Source organism: Babylonia areolata, chromosome 2 (genome assembly GCF_041734735.1).
Source record: "Babylonia areolata isolate BAREFJ2019XMU chromosome 2, ASM4173473v1, whole genome shotgun sequence".
Lineage (NCBI taxonomy): Eukaryota > Metazoa > Mollusca > Gastropoda > Neogastropoda > Buccinidae > Babylonia > Babylonia areolata.
Window position 1 is genome coordinate 61,448,734 of NC_134877.1, and position 15,886 is coordinate 61,464,619.

The following is a 15,886-nucleotide window of genomic DNA, read 5'->3' on the forward strand; positions in this document are numbered from 1 at the left end:
GTGTCCGTGGTAAACGTTAACATTGCCATTTTTTCTGCAAATACTTTGTCAGTTGACACCAAATTTGGCATAAAAATAGGGAAAATTCAGTTCTTTCCAGTCATCTTGTTTAAAACAATATTGCACCTCTGGGATGGGCATAAAAAAAATAAAGAAGCCAAATTATATGCAAACTGATTTTACTGTTATATATATACTTTTTTTAATTCTCTAAATTTGGCACTTTGATCTGATATTCTGACACAACAAGAGCAGTCATTTTTATCATTTTTTGTTCAAACAGGAACTTCCTTTGCTAAGCATGGAAGTTATATTTATTTTGCATGTGTTTGGTGCATATAGTAAAAAAAGGAAATTAATCTGTAATTAATGCTAGGGGACTTAATTTGCTTTAAACTGATCTTTCTCATCTTAAACATTACATTTTGAAATTATACTCAATACACAAATAGCTTGTGTGTTTTACTCTCAGTGTACAGGGCTTTTAGGCCCAACACTCGGCTTATATCACAGATTGACATAAGTTTACATTTGGGCCAACAGCAAAGTGAGAGCTGTATTATCAATGGTTTCTCCAGTCAAAGGGAAACCATAAATTTCCAGCTTAGTCTTTTGTGAAGGACTATGACTCTCAAACTAGGAGGCAAAATTGCACTGCCTCTTAGTGCTGCAGCCTTGTGGGCTAGTTGGCCTTTGGGAACCATCCCAGTGCCAACTGTCCTAAAACCCTCTTGGCCGAGAGAGTGGGGATGTACTTGGGCAAGACACTCTCCACTATAATCAGATTCTAGCCCAAATAGTCGGAACAGCAGTTGCCTCCTCTGCTGTTCTGATGGTCATAGTCGGACACGACTGACTATCATACAGGGCTTTCACTATGTTCATTCACCCAAGTGGTCTTTTTCAGAAAATACTAAAATCAATACGACGAGTGGACTTTATAGATCTATTGGCTGAGCCCTGAAGGTCATGGGCAAAAATCAATTGCGTACACATATTTATACATACTCAAAGCGCGTGCTCATATTCTTTGCGAACGACGCCATTTCGTTTCAAGTTGTTGACCTGCCTGTTCAATCCTATATTCAATGGACAATACACGATAACATGTGATTGAAAGTTGGAGAAGGAGACCGTTAAATATTTATTCAGAGAAAGATATATGAACGCCTCATCACTTACTGGATTATGCCCCAAACTGCCATAAAAATATCCACAGAATCAGTTGGAATTCACAGTTAAGAATAATAAACCATGAGAGTTAATACCCTTGAATTGATGAAACGTAAAAATTTCCAGTTTTGACTTTTCTCAAAATGAAGTCCTTTTCACTTCATACGATGTTTAGAAGTACTTGTACTTGGCTCTACATGTTATTAGTTTAACAAAATACTCAATTTTCATATCAACTTTAAAACTATAAAACTAGAATGAACGTAAAAGAGAAATTGAATCGAGCATGTCAACCGGGTGTAACTAAACTTGTACATATAGCTAGATCCAGAGAAAACGGCTGAATGTTGCATCGCCACGTCTCCTTTACCGCAGACTTAAAAAGAATTTTTAATAGCCTTTAAAGATTTTTTGAATGCCCAAGATATCACCAGAATAATATGATTTAAACAGCGTTCTCACTGCGAATACTGCAATCGATTTACCGCCTTTAAAAAAGCTTGTTTAAATATTATATTTTTGAACGTCAGTTAAGGAGCCACGATAGTGTAATGGGTAAGACAGTTTCTTCTTGCCTGAACACGCGGGGTTCGAATCTGCCGTTAGGACTTTTTTTCTTTTAACCTGAAGTTTTATAATAACAAATACAGAACACATTTTAATGATTAGATTTTTTTTTAAAAGTGTATCACAAGTGAGTTTTGAAGGCCTTGCATTTGTACATTTGTTATCATGTTTATGCATGAATCTCTGAACAGACAGACATGCTCAGAACAGTGGCCAGAACCTTAAAAATTACTTGAACATGTGCTGTTCAGTTTCCTGCATCTTATAAAGTTGAAGACTGCATTCCTTGGAACAGTTGGTGTTTTGGTGTCCCCAAACTTATATGCAGTCCTTGGAAGTTGATGATTCTTGTTTCTGAAATGACTGTGTATGTATGCTTTGTGTGAGTGTGTGCCTCTGAGTGTATGTGTGAAGATCTCCTCTTGGTAACTGTTACTGAGAACTGTAAAGGTTTTGTTATGAAAAACATTGATACTTAATTTGAGACACAACAAACTACAAACGGCATAAGTTAAAAGCTTGATTCCTGCTGACTTAAAATAAGTGAACAGTGTAAGATAATTCTGTGTAGCTTTTATGTGTGTATGTTTGTGAACACTGCTGTTTCTGCAGACCCTCAGAGAGAGACTTAGAAGACCCTGATATTATCTTAGATCCAGAAAAGACAGATTTGGATAGAAATTTAGGAAAGATTTATTTTTTTAACTGTAATAATCGGGTCTGTCTAAATGCAACCGTCCTTGGGGATACTGTAGGTGTTTTTCTTCTTACAAATAGCACCTCAGTACTTGGATTTTTTTTCAATTCATCCAGGAGGTGGATTTAATTTTTGCTTGATTTTGCCTTTCACTGATGAGGTTTGCTTTTATTTACTTATTTCATGTTAGTCACATGTTGAAATTGTTGGCAATGCTGCAGTCCTAGTGGAGTTTTCTGGGCTTTCTGACAAGTTTGTTTTGTGTTATGTTCTGCCATGGTTTGGGGAGTTATCATCTAGTTGGTGTTGTTGATACAGTGGTTGAAGAAGTAGGGGATGTTCAGTGTTTTGACTGTCCAGATGCAGTTTTGGCCAGTTTCAATGTAATCTATATGGAGGCCATTACAGTTTGGATGCAATTTATTACAGTTTGTTCCAATATGCAGTTACAGGTATTGAATCATCAGACTTTGAAAATATGTCATTATAGCCAAATTTTAAATAGCTGTGTAAGTTGATTTGGTGTTGTGACTGATTATGTCCGTCTGCTAGATTTCCTTGTGCAATGTCAATGTCATGTGCACGGTGTGGGAAAAAGTGAGGAGACTATGTAAGAGCTATCTGAATTTGTAAATTCACTTTCAGCCACACCAAGCACAAACAGTACACGCAAATGCAGCCCACACAATTGTTATCATTCAAATGATCTTTCTAAACACTTTCATACACATTCCACACTTTATGCATGTACCACATACTAACGTACCAATTCTTATGTGCTCAATTATTGCTTTGCTAAACTCATCTAAATAAAAAATAACCACAATGCTGGTTGGAATCCCACATCAAGGGAACAAAACGAGCTTGCCAAGCTCACCTTGGGTGACAGCTAGCGGCTTCTAAGGGCCTGCTCACACCACTCAGTCTTTGGGCCACACAACCACTAAGACCGCTCCAATGTACACCCTATGTGCGTTGTACAAAACTCCAATCTCCAGTACTGTCAGTTATGATAATTTTCAGCCTCTACAAAATTTCATAATAATGGCTCAGTCATCCCAGGGGGACTTCTGACAAGAATCCCACAAATATGTTTTATATATTCACAGCACACACATCATCTACGCACTTCAAAAGATAAAAAATGATAACAATTAAATCAGAAATACAAACATATTCTGGTAACACATCCAAACTCGAACAGATATTGGAATGTTCCATTTTGTCCAAGCTCACTAGGGGCATCACAACTGTCCAAGCCACACACTGCCAAATAATTTCTGACTCGAGTCACCGAGTCCAGTTCCTTGTCTTTCCTTAGACTAAGGGAAGTGTCTCATCATTTATATTAGGCTAAATAATGCCTCACATCAAATTGGCATCTGCCAAGTGAACATCACCGTCCACCTCAGCTCGTAGACCTTGTGCCCTCTCTAGATGCCCAGAGTATACCAGCTGGAATGAAGGTTGTCCTCTGCAACGTGGCCAACTGGCGTTCCACAGCCAGTGGGACTGAAGCCACACTCAGAGGAAAAAGGAGGGGAGAGGGAGAAGGGGAAGAAGCAGCTGACGTGAGACAAAAGAGAAATGATGGTTGTCTCTGCCCTAATGAAACTTACTACTGACGGGTTCAAAACTGAAATCTCAATCAAAATTTAATGGTTTTGATTCACTGCGCATTCTGATTCTGACAATGAATTTTGAAATAAAAACAACCAAAAGTAGAAATAATAAACTTTGAATACAATCACTGAACTAAAAGTTTTCTTATGCAATCCATGGCACCAAATATATTGCAAGTTTGCATACCTAATCAGCTGGCAATTCATGACCTTGACAGGTGGAGATGACTTTTGTCAACAACCTCAACACACTGTGCCCCAGCATTTCAAAAAAAGAGAGACCTCAACTTTTTGAACTGAACTCGCTCTACAAATTAACACAAATTCTTGGGCATTTCACAACTTGGTCGCTGCGTTGACACTGGCAAGAAACGAAAGCCACACATCAAAATCAAAGCTTTCTAAAACATTGCCACTTGACAGTCAACCAATGCAAAATTGAATTACATATGGCAGTTTGTGTTAACACATCCAATACTGGTCATAAATATAAAATTGAAGTGATGTTTTCTTTGTGACGGGGTGCATTACATTAAAACTGCAATGTTGCATTTCTTTTTTTTTTTTTTTTTTTTTTTACTATCCAGTACATCTGAATGTGATTGAGGGGCACACAGCTTTTGCTATGATGACTGTAAATCATGATCGCTATTATTGATGAGACTTGCACCCCTCTCAAGTTATAATTGTTAAAAAAAAAAAAAAAAAAAAAGAAGTGATTTTTAGAAACCAGTTTGTGTAACTGCATAAATCAGATCAACATTATTGTTGTTGTTTAATGAGAGAATGGTTGAACTAAAATTATGTTGCAAAGACTAAGCTTTGATTTGAGCAGCCTGAGGAGTGAATTTCTTCCTGATGCCATTTTAATTTTGTTACAGATACACATGGAATGTGACACTTGATTTGACATTGACTGCAGTCTGTTAATGTGCCATTTCTTTTCTTGTCGGCTTTTGAGTTCAGAGTAATATTTGACATTGATATATACCTCTGTGCCATGAGTGCATGCTAGTTTTTTGCATGCTTTTCAAATTCAGTTTTGAAGTTGTACGCTTTCATTCTGGAATAAATTATTTAAAAAAAACTATCAAGATCTCATTACATTTATTTTGTTTTCAGTTTCTTAACATATATATATATATATATATAGATAGATAGATAGATATAAAGGGCATGGAAAGAAAAAAAGCATGATTCATTCCTACCACACATGGGGTCAACCAGCTACATTTGATTTTTACACCGTACAGTCACAGTTTTGCCAGTAAGTTGTCAAACAAAAGTCACTGCCACCGGCAAGATAAGAAGAAGAAAAAAAAGAAAGAAAATGATTTCACAAGCAGTTGACTTCCGTTGCATTGTGTTTAACTGGAGTGAGCATTATCTTTTAATATACCTTGTTCTGACTAAAGGTGTGATTCTATGGTTGTGCATGTTTGTTAAGAAAAAAACTGAGATAAAAAATAATATTTACTACTTTTTTGCTGCCCCATCATTCCCACTGTTTCAGTGGCGAATACCTGTTACCTGCTCATCCAGACCTCCCCTTTCCCTCCCCCTGTTCCACATTAACTCTCTCCATACGAACGGCGAAAGAGAAGATGTTAACAGCGTTTCACCCCAATTACCATCATCAAAATATTGCAAGCGGAAGGCTCTTATACTGAAGAGGTGAATGTTGACAAAGAATACCACAATTCTGACGACGGAAGCTAAAGGTTGGGTCATTCAGACACCCACTGGACATCCGAGGGGTCTGTGTAGTGGAGAAGAGAGGACTGGTCGTACTGAGTGAGTTAAGTTACACACAGGTTTATCTGCCACTGTCCAGGCACCAGGAAGCCACTGGTAGCAGCCGATGTTTGTTGCTAGGAGGCCATAGACCTGAAGAGACTGCACTGCTACCAAGTCACTGGACATCACCTGCCGAACCTCTTTCTGACTACAGCAATCACTTAACCTTCGCTAGCTGTTGCTTTTGACTACACACGGAAGCTCATGTGGGTCGTCCATGACCCATACCGCTGTCGCTTTTGACTACACACGGAAGATCGTGTGGGTCGTCCATGACCCATACTTTTTAGAGACAAAAACCTGTATATTCCTCCAAAGCTTGTGTGGGTCGTGCACGACCCATACTTTGTAAAGAGACAAAAACCTCCAAAGCTTATAACAAACTATAGAAAAAGAAAACACATCGTAACAACTGATTACACACACATGCACTCACACACAGACTCGCACAAACACATACACTCAGAAGAAACACATGTTCATGCATTCACACACACACACATACACGCACACACAAACACATAACACCACATGCACATACATACAAACCCTACTTATGCACACAGAGATAGACAGCGAGACAGAGAGAGAGAGAGAGAGAGAGATGACTCCTAGCATCCTATACACACACAAAGATATTCAGTCACACAGGTACATGCTGTTAGAGAAAGGGATGGAAGGGGGTTATAGCTGAAGACAGGCGAAAGGGACGGGGTGGGGAGGGAGGGAGGGTAGTGGGAGAGTAATGGGGTGGTGAGGCTATTCACTGATTGCAAATTAAACCTTCTGAAATCACTATTAAAAAGGTATGGGTCGTACATGACCAACACAAACTTTTGAGGGGTGACCACGATTTTTCCTCTTTAAAAAGCATGGGTCATACATAACCCACACAAGCGTCTGTGTATAGTTAAAACACCACCGTTTATTACTCATTATTTAACTAATGAATTTTTTTTTCATTTTTTGGCAAAAGTTGGCCTTTTAGGTGTAGGAAGCAATTCTGAAATTTCGTAGAAAAATATTAAGAATTGGCTGAGATATTTGCGTTTTTGTACCCTTCTGGGTCGTGTATAACCCACGATAGCCAGCGAAGGTTAATCACAGATCCAAACCGAGCAAGCATCCACCTGAAGGAAAGGCAACCACCACCACCACGTTCCTACAAGTACAACCAGTTTCTCCTGAAGCTGCTGATATTTAGGACTCTCAGGATCTTGCCACAAGCATGGAAGTGGGAAATGAGAGCAGGTCACAAAACTTTGCTTAGTTGTGACACAGTTTTCTATATCTGATGATGAATAAGATGGGACTGATGATGCATCTGTTAAGGTTTGACATGGAGTGACACGACTGCACTATATGCTTCCCTTTCTTTTACTTCACAACAGCGGCTGGTGAGATACAGGAAATGTTAAATTGTGTTTTTAACAACTGTTATTGTTCCTGTATGGTGAAGGATTCAGTGAAGGAAATTGTTTTCCATAATTTTTATTTAAGAGACAGCAAGCAAATTGGATCCCTGTCAGCTGATGCACCAGTGAGTCACAGGGAGTCTGAGTCATGAAACTGAACTTTGAAGTCATAATGGTAGACATTCATAGTTCATCTCACCGAAATAAAGATATGTAAACCAATCACTCATTGTTAGTACAAAACATGCTGATTTACTTTAAAAAAAAAAAATCAAAATGATGCAAACAAGTGATCTCCTGCACTATCTCTTCCACAGGCTTTCAACTTGATGTCAGGATCATATCAACCAGCTATACCAAAAGTGAAAAAGACAATGGAAAACTTTAATATGAATGAAAATCGAACTGGTTATTAAGACAACAGGAGTTACTTATCTGCCTGTGTTGGGCACAGTTGGGAAATGTACTTTCTTATTTTTCTGTTTGAAAACATTTCCTGATTAAAAAAGCTTTACCTGATTAATAAAAAAAACAAAACAAAACAAAAACAAAAACATTTCCTGATTTGAAGGTTGACCAGATATCATTTGATTGCCTTCCAACATCCACAATGAAGAGAAAATCTCGCCACTACTTATGATTTCAGTTCAAGTAATATATTTGAATAGAAATTCACATTATTAGTGGTTTGATATATGTTAGTGATCTAAACGATGAAGTGAAATGGTTAAAATAAAAAACAACAACAAAAGAACAAAAAGATGTTAAATATTTCTAACTATGGAAAATCATGTAAAAAATATGGGACATGATGCATGAACAACAAAAACAATGAAACTATGTCAAGAATTAAATGTTCACTGATGATAACTACAATGTGCCAAGTTCATTTCTTCATCAAGGCCCATTGCTCCTAGCTTTAGTTTGGAGTTTGACAACACCAGTCTACTAGTAACTCACCCCAAAGACAAGGCAACTAATATATATGTATATAAATGTCTGATTCTACACTGTGTCGGAATCAGCCTTGAATGTCAAACCTTTGTGGGTTTTTTTTTTGTTTTTATTTGAATGTTACACATGGCTCTTGGGAAAAATGAGTGGGAAATCTAAAATAAATGGAACTGATTATACTCAATTTACAGCCAGTTTATAGGGGTGGATGGGGGAAAGGGGAAAAAAAAAAACCCCACTTCATTGCCAGGAAAAAAAAACATACTTTGTTTCTAATCTGTGAGGCACAAACATAATGTTGCTATTCTGTGATGTACAAGCTGAAATGTAAATGTTACAAATATTTTCACCAATTACATTTACACACAACGCAATTTCACAAATCATACATACACACAAAATAGATAATTTAACAAGGAAACTAAAATATACAAAACATGACAGAAAGGAACTGCCACCACAAAATTGACACTGGATGTTTCCATCTGGGTCCATTGCACTTGTTCTGAAAACCTTGGAATGGCATTTTCCTTCTACTGAATATTTAGCAAACAAGAAACATGGTCACGCTGCATAAGATGAAATGCACGTAATTTGAAACAGTATGTTACAATTATGTGCCTTTTGCGTTATGATGAGTAACTGTACTTCTTGTCCGACATGTCTCTTCTCCTCACTCATGTTCCCACTCATTTGAATATCTGAAGTCCACCTGAATCCCTGACTGGCACTACTTCACACAGCCAGTCACAGGTGTAGCCAAAGTCTGTCAGCATGCTCCTTCACTTGATTGTTGCCAGTTGGTCCTGAACTTCATCCAGATGGACTAAACTGCAATCAAATATCGTTTGCTTGGTATACTGTGACTGTGTTAAAAACAACATACAATTCATCCTTAAAAGTACTGAAGTTAATGCATTGATGTAGTGTTAACCTTCGCTGACTGTCGCTTTTGACTACACACGGAAGCTCATGTGGGTCGTCCACGACCCATACCGCTGTTGCTTTTGACAACACATGGAAGCTCATGTGGGTCGTCCATGACCCATACCTTTAAAGAGAAAAAACCCTGTATATTCTTCCAAAGCTTGTGTGGGTTGTGCACGATCCATACTTTGTAAAGAGACAAAAACCTGTATATTCCTCCAAAGCTTAAAATGAAATATAGGAAAGGAAAACATATCGTAACAACTGATTACACACACATGCGCTCGCACATGCACACACACACTCACACAAACTCAGAAGAAACACATGCTCATGCATTCACACACACGCACACACAACTGATCACACACACAAATGCATAACACCACATGCACATACATAAAAACAATACTTATGCACAGAGAGATAGAGAGAGAGAAAGAGAGACTGAGACAGAGAGAGAGAGACTGAGACAGAGAGACAGACAGACAGCGAGACAGAGAGAGAGAGAGAGATGACTCAGCATCCTATACACGCACAATCAAAGATATTCAGTCACACGGGTACATGCTGTTAGAGAAAGGGATGGAAGGGGGCTATTGCTGAAGACAGGCGAAAGGGGCGGTGCGGGGAGGGATGGGGGGTAGTGGGAGAGTAGTGGGGTAGTGAGGATATTGAAAGTAAAACTTCTTTATTTTCCTTCACTAATTGCAAATTAAACCTTCTGAAATCACTATTAAAAAGGTATGGGTCGTGCATGATCCACACAAGCTTTCGAGGGGGGACCACGTTTTTTCCTCTTTAAAAAGCATGGGTCATACACGACCCACACAAGCGTCCGTGTGTAACTAGTTAAAACGCCACCTTTAATTACTCATAAACTAATTAATGAATTTTTTTTTCATTTTTTGGCAAAAGTTGGCCTTTTAGGTGTAGGAAGCATTTCTGAAATTTCGTAGAAAAATATTAAGAACTGGCTGAGATATTTGCGTTTTTGTACCCTTCTGGGTCGTGTACGACCCACGATAGCCAGCGAAGGTTAAACAAACATGCTCCAATGGTTCTATTTACTGCGACTAACAGTGCTACAGTTTCAGACCAGACTTATTTTACAATAATGCAGAGATTTAAATCTAATTATTGTATGACAATGATTACATGGAAACCTATGACCCCCATTGCAACTGCATGGGCATTGTGCTTTAAAAAACTTACCCAAAAGACTGTACAATTAGGCTTCTGGCGTTTATGCATTTGGCCAGTATGCTTCACAGAGCTGTTGCTAATAATACCAAATAGATTATAAAGCTAACAAATCTGCTGGCTTTATATTTCAGGTTTTGAGTTCACTTCATCCATATTCATATTGAAATCATCTCATGGTGTGATAAACAATGTACAATGACTCTAATTTCACATTTAAAACAGTTTAGACAAAGTAATGAGTCTTACGCAGAATTACTGTAACAATGACATAGATCTGTCCTCAGACAAATAAGCACAGAAGCAATGATCTTCACAGCAGTTGTAATTAAAAACAATAAGAAAGCACACACACACACACATACACACACACACACACCACACATACACACACACAGAAATATGCTTAACACCAATTGGACAACACCACACTAACAAATGATATTAAAAATGAATGGGCAATACACTGTATCTCCACAGATGACTCAAAAATGCCTAATAGAAAGAGAATAATGCTGTCTACATACAAATTCGTCGAGAGTGAACATCCGTCAGAAGCAAGAGACATGGATGTTGTGTAAAACATTGCACAAAGCTTGCATTAATATTTTGCCAACTGGCATTCACTGATCTTATTCTTGTCTAGTTAAAATAGTGATTTACAATAGTTATGGCAGATTGATTGAAAAGGATTCAGATGAATGTAAACATAATTACCTTCTTGCTATGGCTGCTTCCCTGTCAAAGAAAACAGAGTGAATGTTAGAAAAAGACAGAACATTTGTGAACTTGAAGAGAAATAATTGTTGTCTTAGACAGTACAGTATCAGTAGCTCAAGGAGGCATCACTGCGTTCAGATAAATCCAACAAAACAACTCTACCTCTAATAGCACTTTTGGATTTGACAGTTTTGTCCTTCCACTTGTCAGTCACCATTTACCACTATGACAAAGGGCCTCAAGAATGAACATATGTAAAATTTCATGGTAATAATTATGTAACTTAACATGTGTTTAAGGCATCTGAATGCAATTTATGATAAAACTGTGCTCCTTTCCACAACAGCAAAGGTAATAACCACATAATTGTAAGCAAATGACTAGTATATTGTAAATGAACAAGCCATAGAAAACATAACTGTCTTTCCCCCAAGTTCACTTGTTACAGGAAAAACTAAAAAAACACAAACACTGGAACAGTCAGTCATGTAGGTAAAGCTGATGTGGCCGTGTGTGCAAGAACTATAGTCTAATACTCACTGGAATTCAAGCTGTGATCTCACAATGTCCATTTTCCTTAATGCCTGAAAAAGAAAAAGAAACAAGTCTTCCAAAAGCATGTCAACTTGGGTACAGCTCTGCTTAGATTGTTTTCTAAGCGTATACTTGAAAAATTCAGAGAATAACCTTGTAATCTATTCTTCGTCATATTATACCCGTAAAATAAATTAAGATAATTGAAAATAGCAGTATATTCCATAATGCATTCACTATTAACTCTGACAATTATAATTTAATGTATTATAACAAACCTGCAACTCTCTAAAATCATGCAATTACAACATCAACTTGACAAGATGACTCTGACTTGCAGATTTTCTGCTTCTGGCAAAAACTGAAAGAAGTGTATTGAAACACAGAACATTGTCAACTGAAGAAAACAATAGACTCCATGTATGAAGTACATGTACAGTCAGCTCAGAGGTCATATGATTCACCATTGGAAATCAACAAGAATGTCGAATGACATCTTACTCAAATGTGCATTAATTTGCAGTCTTATTTGTCCTTTCATGTATTAATATTTATTTACATTGCATAATACATAGTCAACCCGAGGGCCCAAGGAATGATATTATCCTTCATGTGAAAATATGTTAACCTAAGAACAACTACAACTTCCCTTAATTTTTTGGCATTTTGGAACTATCTTCTTCATTTAAATTGATCATGATGATAGGATGTAAAGCAACATCATCAAATTGTGAAATATTAAATATGTGCAACAAGTGTACTTGCAGTTAAAATGAAAGATGTTGACTGTTAACCCTTTCAGTGCTGGCACATTTTGCTATGCTGTATACTGAGAAAATTTCCAGAGAAATAACCTTTGTAATCTATTCTTCGTTCATTTATACCCCCTAAAACAATTAAAGATAATTGAAAATAGCAGTATATATCACCATAATGCATTCCTATTAACACTCAGAAACAATTATATATTTAATGTAATTTAAACACAACACCTGCCACACCTCTCCCAAAACTGACATGCACACTTAGCAACATCAACTTGATCAAAAGAGTGAACTCATGACTTGCAGAATTTTCTGCTATGCTGGGCAAAACTGAAAGAATGTGGCATTTGGACCTACAGCACATGTCAAACACAAACAAACGAAACAACTCCATGTATGATGTACACTGTACATCAGCTGCGCAGGTTCATATGATATTCACCACTTGGAGAATCAACATATGACATGCTTTCTGTAATTGTACATCTTTACTCAAATGTGAGTAAATTGTGCAGTCTTATTTTTGTCCTTTTTTAATTAATTATTTATTTATTTATTTACAGTTGCATAATTACATAGTCAACCCCCTGAGTGCCCAAGGAATGATATTTCCATCCCCTTCCAGTGTGAGAAGAAGTGCCTCAAGAGGGAAATTTACATCTGCATTATTGTAGGCATTTTCATCTCAAACTCATTAAAATCATGTGAAAACTGAAATTGTCATAATTGTATAATATGTTCATTTTCCTTTATAGGTTATACTGTATTATGTTTCAGTAGTTTGTTTGCTATAACTTTATTAAAAACAAAACAAAACACACACACAAAAAAACAAACAACAAAAACAAAAACAAAACAAACTCCATGACCAAGACATCCTTTGGCAAATAGTTTCACTGAGCAAAAAATAGGTTTTGGCTCTTAAAGGGTTCATTAGAATAGAAAGGAAAGTAAAATACCTCCAAAGAATTCTGTATATGCTGTTCCTGGGATGCAAAGTTCTTTGCAGCTTGAGCAAGCAGCTGTGACAACAACAACAAAATAGTAAACAATGAATAAATACATACAACAATTTTTCAAAAACATACAATTTACATGGCTATCTGTTTGGCAAGATCTTTGGTACTCTGGTGATATTTATGGAAAACTGTAAGCTTCTCACTTGTGCTAGCCTTTCACTTCAGACCCAGACATTTGTAACCTGATTAGTGATACTGACACTATGTGTGGTGAAACAATCTATGATGGGTGATTGTGTGATTGTGTTACCATATGTGTGTGTGTGTGTGTGTGTGTGTGTGTGTGTGTGTGTGTGTGTGTGTGTGTTTACATACTGTTCAAAGGAAACAAGAAAGGAGAACACTACAACCCAGCTAATTACCGCCCAGTCTCTCTGACCTCTATCCCCTGCAAAATTCTGGAACATGTCATCGTCAGTGCTCTCATGTCTCACCTAGAATCCAACGAAATCTTATGTCAAGAACAACATGGCTTTCGCAAGTTTCGATCCTGCGAGACACAACTACTCAATTTTACAGAAGAACTGGTACTGTAGAGAAAGGAAATCAGGCGGGTGTCATCATTATGGACTTTGTGAAGGTCTTCGATAAAGTAAACCACAGCCTCCTCATCCACAAACTGAAACATTACGGCGTCCAAGGAAAGATCAACAAATGAATAGGAGCTTTCTTGAAAGACCGGCAAAAATCGGTGGTAGTGGAGGGCGCAGCTTCCAGCCGGGTCAGTGTGAAGTCTGGGGTCCCACAAGGCTGTGTTTTAGGGCCAGCGCTATTTATGGCGTACATGAATGACTTGCCAGAAGAACTCTCCTCACTGACATGTATGTTTGCTGATGACACAGCTGTCTACCGTTTAAAGGCCTCCAAAACTGATCAAAACTTACTTCAGGAAGACCTCAAGAAGCTAGAAGCATGGGAGCACAGCTGGGACATGGCTTTCCATCCTGGAAAATGTACTATTCTCCCAGTTACAAAATCATCCTGTCCTGCAAAATCTGACTATACCCTCCACAACCATATCCTAGAAACTGTTTCTACCTCAAAATACCTAGGCGTTACCATCACAAGTGATCTCAGCTGGGACCTGCACATCAACACCACTTGTGCAAAAGCCAATAAGACCCTTGGCCTCCTCAGAAGAAACCTGAAGATCCAAGCAGTGCGCCTCAAAGAAACAGCATATAAGACTTTCGTCAGACCAATCTTGGAGTACGTGTGCACCGTATGGGACCCGCATACCCAAGACAACATCAAGAAGATCGAAGCTGTCCAGAGACGAGCAGCACGGTTTGTGGTCAACTGGTACCACAACACATCTAGTGTCACCGCGATGATCGACAGACTGCAATGGCCGACTCTGCAGCACAGATGGAAGGTAGCTAGGCTTGCCATGCTATGGAAAATAATGGACGAAGAGGCGATCGTCGACAAAAGCTGCATCGTGCCAGCCCCACTCAGACAAAGAAGGAAACATTCTCGCCAGCTCACCAGATCCGGTGTAAAACCCAATACAGGCAATATTCCTTCTTCCCCAGAACGATACGTGACTGCACCAACCTGCCTGAAACAGCTATAGCAGCAGACACCTTTAAGTCTAGGGTGCCCCCCAATCAGTAGTTAATTAGATAACAGGTCCCCTACCCCCCCTCCTCCTCCCCACCCCCTCTCTTACCCTAATATTTTTGGGTTTTTTAAATTTATTTTTGGGCCCTGCTGTCTTAGATCTGCAAGGGACCGGCTAGCTCGGAAGGGCGAAAAGTGAAGTGATAGTAGCCTGCCGGAGAACCCACTTTGAGTAGGACTAAGTTTTCATCCTCACTAATAGGTCTGTCGCTTTCTGTAGCTTGTTTTTCTTTTATCGCAACCCAACAAAAACGGCGTAAAAATCAAATTGATGATTGTGGCCGTCAACGCAGTGAAAGTGAAAGTGAAAGGAGTGCCTTAGACTTAGAGAGTTGGACTACAGCTGAAATTTGAAACAGCATTTCTGAAAACTAAACAAAACATGCATATCAGTTTATCACTTACAAGTTACATACTGAGAAAACAATCGCCCTGCTCTAGCACAGTATGACAAAAGATAACTTGGAGTTAATTAACATCCCGGCCTGAACTAGTACTCTTGTTTGTACACACTATTGTTGCATCTGCCTGCCAAGCACACTGACCTCAGTTGACTTTGATCCTCTTGTAATCTGACGAACAAGTGACCCCATATCGTTAATATTTGAATTGATTTTCTCATTTAGTCTGTGTTTTGTTTCTTGGTTCCAGACACCTGAAGCAGACGCCATTTTTACACTTGAGCCGCAAACTGTTACACCTATTTACACAAATATTGCCAAATACGGCAAAACGATTTGGTAAGGTGTGGTCCCAGTAGTAGCATCTGGGATGGAATCAAAATCAAACAGATGCTGCTGTCTTTAAACAGAATCTGAAAGGATCGAAGAAATATTCAACATGATAACTTTGCTAGTCTTTTTCCTCCCGT

At 38.2% G+C, this 15,886-nt stretch overlaps 1 protein-coding gene across 2 annotated transcripts; it reads right to left on the bottom strand.

The window, feature by feature from the left end:
• Positions 1 to 248: 248 nt before the first annotated feature.
• LOC143275899 (BLOC-1-related complex subunit 7-like) lies at positions 249 to 15,846 on the bottom strand. 2 transcript variants are annotated; one of them, XM_076580227.1, is made up of 5 exons: positions 15,561 to 15,846; positions 13,333 to 13,395; positions 11,616 to 11,659; positions 11,073 to 11,093; positions 249 to 3,949 (listed from the first exon to the last, which is right to left on the bottom strand). In XM_076580227.1, the coding sequence occupies exons 1-5, from the start codon at positions 15,684 to 15,686 to the stop codon at positions 3,871 to 3,873; spliced, it is 333 nt and encodes a 110-aa protein (XP_076436342.1). In that variant the 5' UTR covers positions 15,687 to 15,846; the 3' UTR covers positions 249 to 3,870. The 2 variants fall into 2 exon arrangements, with proteins under 2 accessions (XP_076436342.1, XP_076436350.1); XM_076580235.1 differs by lacking the exon at positions 249 to 3,949 and adding an exon at positions 4,753 to 9,056 and having other exon boundaries at positions 15,561 to 15,832.
• Positions 15,847 to 15,886: the final 40 nt, after the last annotated feature.